Raw genomic sequence first — 6974 nt, 5'->3', positions numbered from 1 at the left:
CTTCATTCACTTCACCAGAAACACAAAGCAGGGTGAGGTCAACGTGGTTTCACTCATCATCAGTGGGACCTCGCTGAGCTGCAAAAAAAAAAAAGAGACAAAAAGAAACCTGCCAACTTTAGCATGTTGACGTGGCTGCAAAATTAAATAATTATAATTGTATAAACAATTTAGCTTCGTCTCTGCTGGATGTTGGAGGAAGGCGGGGGGAGGGGAGGGGTCTTGTGTGCGGCCCGCGCACCACCGACCTCGGAGCTGCAGGCGACTCGCCCACCTGCAAACTGCAGGAATCACAGACGACGGAAGCCGAGAGTTTTAACTTTTTTTTTTTTCTTTTTTTTTCTTTTGACGCTCGGCGCGAGCAGAGAGAGAGAGAGAGAGAGAGAGAGAGAGAGAGAGAGAGAGAGAGAGAGAGAGAGAGAGAGAGCCTGATTGACGCGCGCGCGCGGTCCGGGCGCGTTTACCGGTGTAAATCTGCTCGCGATGAGATTGACCACAACAGAGGCCACGTCATGAATAAATAAATAAGAATCAGGGGAGACTCCAACAAACCGCGGCGTGATTCCTTTTCTCTCAGCTCATCCGCCGCCTTTCTTCTCCCTTTATCAGCTCCTTCACCATTTCATTTCTTTCAAATGAGAATTCGGGGACCCCTAAATTCAAGACCCACCCCCCCCACCCCTCCTGCCGCCGCATACCGCCCACCCTCCTCCCTCGACACCGCCAGCCCCCCCGCGTCTTCAAACAACACAACTGTACGGTTTTTACTTCTTCCGCCGTCAAAATGGTATCCCAGATTCAATTTTAGATAGACCGGGATTTAGCCAGTGATGATTTCTCGCCTTCTTTCTTTCTTTTCTGTTTGGCTTTTCTCTCTTTTTTCTTTTCTTTTTTTTTTTTTTTTTAGGTCTCTGTGAGACAATATTTAATATGATGAAATTTGATCAGTTTTCACCTTTGATCCCCCACCCCTCCCAAAAAAGATTACAAAAATAAAAGAAGTTATTTTATAGATCCGAAATGAATCCGTCTTCGGTCATACCCCCCTTTTAATCCGTCAAGACAAAATTTGTTTTCCCATAAACTACTGTGAATTTTGATTTTTCTTTTTTCCTAATTTTTTTTTCCTATACTATCATCATTGTTACTATCATTATTTAGAAATTAGCAGGCTTAAGCACAAAATCCACGTGCTCAACATCAACTTCACTCAAACTACAGGCTGATATTAAACCACCATGATGTAATTTTTTTTTTTTTTTTTTAAATAACGTTACTTTTCAATGAAATAGAAATTTAAAAAAAAAAATCCCTTTGCGTCATTTGAGTTTTTAACATTTTTGTTGTGAGGATGCGCCTGGGAATCAAACTAGAAACACTCTCCCACACACTCACACACACACACACACACACACACACGCACGCACGCACGCACGCATGCATTGATACACACACCAGCACCACCTCCTCCCTCCTCGTTGACTTTTATCACTAAATGAAGCATATAAATGACCTGAAAGCGCAGCGGCTGTCGCGTTAAATTAAATAAAATAAAGAACAATTATCCTCTCCTTTTTCTCTGATCTGGCGCAGGGAGAAGGAGTCCCGGAGAGATAAGGGCCAGATTGAATTCTCTCTCTGTTGTGCTCTAATAAAAACGTCAAAAGAAAGGGTGGGTGGGTGGGTGGGTGGGGGTGCCGGTGGTGAGGCTGGCTGTTAAAGAGAGATTTAAAAGCCACCCTATAATTTCCAATCATAATTTCCCCCTCCCATTATTCCTCTCAGATTCCGGGCTCGTCGTTCGGGTTATTTATTCCTGTAACCGCGCTGGATTTCCGTGACTAAGTTGGACAATTAGTGAGGCGCAACTGGCAGCAGCGAGGCAACATAAAAACACAAAAAATTAAAATTTATGCGCAGTTTGTGGTGGGAGAGAGTCCTGTTACATTTATACAGATAGTCTTTCTATGTATTTTTTTTTTTTTTAATTCCAAAGTTGGATACTTTATGGAGTTAATGTAAAATATTAAAATAAAAAAAAATAAAAAAAAATACATTTGGTTCATTGGAGTATCATTCTAATATTGAGCTTGAGATATGGGCAAAGTCTGTAATAACAATATCAATAATAATATAATAGGAGTAAAAAAATAGTATAAGAAACAATCTGCTCCGTCTCCTTCCCCCCCCCCGGATGGAATTGCACCCGGAGCAGAGTCGTGGCTCTGAACTTCTCCCTAGCATATGTTCCCGCCAGATAAGTAAACAATTTGGATGGAGAATGATTACCCCCCCCCCCCTACCCCCATCCCACCACCCCACCTCCTTTAATTAATATACCATCACCTCTAATATTAAAGTGCGAGCTGAATGCAGGCAAAATTAATGTCCCACTGCATAATAATAACAATAATAATAATAATAATAATAATAATAATAATAATAATAATAATAATAATAATAATAATGAGCCAAATTTAAATCATTAACTGTCTGCCGTTTGCGGTGCACTTTTCACGGCAGGTTTGCACTTGTTGGCAGACTTAATTGCCGCTGCTGCTGCTGCTGTACAGTTTAAGACACACGCAGAGTTTTCTGGAAAAACCGCACCGCAGCCTCGCAGTCACGAAAGTTCACGCGCCCGCGCACATACGCAACTCAAATCATATATATATATATGTATATAGGGTGCAAGAAGACAAGGAGAGAGAAAAGGGAGGGCCGGGGGAGGGGGGTGGGGGGGTGGAATCATCCCGCTCAGCCTGCTCCGTCCCCTTCAGCCTGTAATTAAGAGCGCGGCGGTGATTAAGCAGTCAGACGAGTCGGGGCGGAGGGGGGAGGCGGTGGTGGAGGAGGAGGAGGAGGAGGAGGAGGTGGAGGAGCGAAGGTGATGCTCAACTGTCAAACATCAAATAGATCCCAACCGGTTCACCCCGGTGTCACCGGCACACTTTTCACACAGCGCGTCTCAAAAGCTAAAAAAAAAAAAAAAAAAAACCCTGTTTGGAAATTAACACACAGAAAAGATCTAAAAATCAGTAGGAGGGAAGAAAGCAGCAGCAAAGAGTGGGAGGCAAACAGAATATTGCTGAGGAAACACCGGCTGACAGCGGAACGACTGATCTGCATGTTTCCCCTCACGAGCAGGGCCGTGTCATCAGCAGCCGATCAGGTGTATTGATCAGTCTGGTCTGAGGGAGGAAAGCGCCTTAACTAACAACATTAGATTTTAAACTATTTTTTCTGTCATTATTGAGAAATAATTAAATGATATAAACAAATAAAATGTATGTGATATGTTTGGCTTTTTAACTAAATATTTTACAATGATATTCAAAATAGGATTGACGATAATTTCCTGCTCGCAGCTTCTGTGCAGCTCACTAAACGGTGCGTCCGTCTGTCACCCGAGGGACCAAAATAATAATAATAATAATAATAATAATAATAATAATAATAATAATGTGAACATGCAGGAAGTTGCTCGTGTTGAAGACAGATTGTCTTTATTGGAAACGTCTTCGTTCGGCAGCGGAACAAAGCGCGGGAGGTATCAACCTTCTAGATACATTATCCTTTTCCATAACATGACAAGATTTCTTTATTTTTTTTTTTAAATTACCATCTTAAATGATAACACACATATACCTCCTTCAATTCAAAGAAAATATTTTAAACAAATTTTTATATTTAAAAGGAAATGACGGTGTGGGACTATATTAGCACTGAACCACAGAGGGGAAGTGTAAAAAAAAAGAAACATCTGGATGGCGGAAATGATTTTTTTTTTCTTCTGTCTGTCATCTTAAATAAACGGTCTAGTTTAATGTGCCAGTTTTGTTCTTTTTTTTTAATGGTAAATCTAAACAATATGACCCGTATAGAACCCAGCCTACAAGTCCCGGTTTTGACCCTGAAAATGTCCAGAATGTCAAAACCAAAATAAAAAAATAATAGTTTACGAGCGCCAAATGATGAACTTTCAGGCCGGTACAGGAAATAAGGGATTCTAATTGTGCAAGTCGAATTTTTCAAAATAAAAGGAATAACACCCTAGCGAAAAGACAAAAAAATAATAATAATCAACTTTTCGTCGTTGAAATGTACACAATAAATAAAGTTAAAAGCCTCCCCCTTTTCTCTGGCTGTCATAAACGTTATAACATTTACATTAGTTTGTTGTTGTTGTTTTTTTTTTTGTTTGTTTGTTTCTTACAGTTCACACGGCACCAAATCCCTGCTCCTCTGCGCAAGTCAGGAACTTGTCCCGGAGAGAGAAAGAGAGGAAAGGAAAGGAGAAAAAAAAAAGCCCAAAAAAAGTTTTCTTGCGTCTCGTTTTTCTTCTCTGGCGGCGGCAACAACAACAACAAGAAGTCCGAGGCAGGTGACGCTGTTCATGCCTTTTCTTTTGAAAGAAAAACCGGGCGCGCTTGTCCTTAATTTATTTACATGCATTTTTCAGTATTCAAGTGGACTTTAAAAAAAAAAAAACACAGGAAGGAGTCTTGTCGTGGGGTAGGTGGTGGTGAGGGGGGGAAGGTTGAGGGGGGGGGGGTTACATGGCAGCGGCATGTGCGGACGAGTAGGGGTCAATCCCAGTCTTGGTCATACCTGGAAATAGTATGTAGGCCACCGGGGGCTGTAAACTGGAGGCCGACCAGGCTGTGCAGTTACACGGGACGACGTAGCCCGGGTTCGTGGGCGACGGGTGGGTGTGTGTGTGCTGGCTGGGGCACCCGAGGGTGCCGAACGCGCCGTTCTGGTATCCCAACGAGGAGGCGTAGGGCAAAGTGCTGGTGCTCAACGTGTGCGGCATCTCCGTCATCTTCTGGATGGCGCTGGAGCTGAAATGGCTCGGGTCGAGGAACGAGTAGGGCGCCGACGTGGGCGGCAGGAACGCCCGGGCTTTATCCGAGGGCCCCAGCAGGGATTCGGCGGCCGACATGGGCAGACCCTTCAGGTGGTCCGTGTCGCCGAGGTAAGGCAGCGGGAAGACGTACCTGTCCTTCTTCAGCAGGTTCTTGGGCTTGCGCCGCGGCCGGTACTTGTAGTCGGGGTGCTCCTTCATGTGCTGGGCGCGCAGCCGCTTGGCCTCGTCGATGTACGGCCGCTTCTCGGACTCGGAGAGCAGCTTCCACTCGGCGCCCAGCCGCTTGCTGATCTCCGAGTTGTGCATCTTGGGGTTGTCCTGGGCCATTTTCCTCCGCTGGCCCCGGGACCACACCATGAAGGCGTTCATGGGTCTCTTGATATGATCGGCGGGCTTGGACATCTTTTCGACGCTTCTTTTTTTTTTTTTTTTTTTTTTTTTTTTTTTGTTTATCCCCCCAGTGTTCAGAGCGCAAGCGAGGCAGAGGAGGAAGGAAGGAAGAAAAGAAAAGAAAAAAGAAAAAGTTCTTATCTGAGACCCGAAGAAGCGGGGGAAGCGTTCACCTGTCCTGGTGGTGCCCGCCGCCGGTCATGCCACGTCTTTTTGGGAGGGGGGGCGGTGATGATGTTGAGAGTCTGGAGAGCAGCGGTGGCAGAATTGCAAACAGATTCAAATAAAATAATAATAATAATAATAGTAGTCGCAGTAATCATAAAATTAAAAATCCAAAGGCAGGTTGTCTTCTTGTCCTCCCCGAGTTGAAACACTGATGCGCTGCTCGTTCAAGCCCAACTCTGTCAGACCTACGGCGAAGCTGCGAAATCACATGCGGGGATGTAACACACGTTTTCTTTTCTTTGGAGAGAGGAAAAAAAAAAGAGTAGAAGTAGTAGAAGAAGAAGACGAAGATCCTCAAAGGTGAAAGCAACGTTCCGCCGTCAGTTTCGCAGGAGTCGTAAAAAAAAAGAGTCTTATTTATTTTTTTCTCCCCCGGTGCTCTCTTCCTCTCTCTCCTTCTCTTCCTCTCGCTCGCTCGCTCTCTCTCTCTCTCTCGGAGGTTCGTCGTTCGAGCACCTGGCGCGGAAATGAGCGGAAGAGCGTGAATACGAGCCAAAAGCGGTGAAGTTCAAAGGCTGGGCTGGTTTGCTTTCTGCACGCAATCTGACATAATCTGCAGGGCGTTCACTCGCCAACCTGAGCGCCCAATCAGCACCGAGAGCGCCGATTAGAATACCTTCACCCCCCCCCCCCCCCACCCCCCTTACCCCTCACCACCACCACCCGCCCACCCCCGACAAATAAAGGGGAGAAATATATATACATGTACATTACAACATAAACAAAAGGCGAGTAGTAGTAGAAGAAGAAAAAATAAGGATAGGAGTGTGTGTGTGTGTGTGTGTGTGTGTGTGTGTGTGTGTGTGTGTGTGTGTGTGTGTGTGTGTGTGATGTCAGGATCCCTCCCTGATTCCATTTCATGTAATGAGAGGCAACAAACAAGCACCTCTAGCGCCCCCCGCGCGCCCCCCTACACACACACACACACACACACACACACACACATCCTCCCCCCCTCCCTCTACCTAAAACTCAGGTGAGCTCAGATTAGCATTTAGCCCCCTTTAGCCCTGTGGATGAAATGTGGCAGTTTGTCGCCAAAACCAGTGCAGGGAAGAAGGAAATGTGTTATTTATTGGCTATTTTATTATTACTAAAAAACAAAAACAAAAACAAAAAAAAACAAGAGTATACAGTGTAATAATAATAATAATAATAATAACAATAATAACAATAATAATAATAATAATAATAATAATAATAATAATAAATAACAAAATAATATTATATATTCCCAATAATAACCCCTGTGGCACACCAGGAACACCTTAGCAGGGAGTTAATCTCTCACTTTCCGCGGCTTTGGCGTTTTACTGATGTGTGATTTCTTTCATTGTTTGTAATGTGATTATTATTTAAGACAAACCATTCACTCCGGTGGGACGCCAACAACACGAGCCGGGATGGAGCGCCCTCGCTGCGCATGCCCACGCTTGTCGCCCCGCTGTATTTCTAACTCTTCTATAAGGTTTAGAGCTGCAGCGTG

At 44.4% G+C, this 6974-nt stretch overlaps 1 protein-coding gene across 1 annotated transcript; it reads right to left on the bottom strand.

Moving 5' to 3' along the window:
- Positions 1-3484: 3484 nt before the first annotated feature.
- On the bottom strand, positions 3485-6015 carry sox14 (SRY-box transcription factor 14). Its single transcript, XM_076027861.1, has one exon. It carries the CDS (start codon positions 5270-5272, stop codon positions 4556-4558), a length of 717 nt encoding a protein of 238 aa, XP_075883976.1. The 5' UTR covers positions 5273-6015; the 3' UTR covers positions 3485-4555.
- Positions 6016-6974: the final 959 nt, after the last annotated feature.

Source organism: Nelusetta ayraudi, unplaced genomic scaffold, assembly GCF_046127955.1.
Source record: "Nelusetta ayraudi isolate G7.1 ecotype Tasmania unplaced genomic scaffold, CSIRO-AGI_Nayr_v1 ptg000001l, whole genome shotgun sequence".
NCBI classification, from domain to species: Eukaryota; Metazoa; Chordata; class Actinopteri; order Tetraodontiformes; family Monacanthidae; genus Nelusetta; species Nelusetta ayraudi.
The sequence above is the reverse complement of the archived record's forward strand: the minus strand, read 5'-3'. Positions and strand labels throughout refer to the sequence as shown.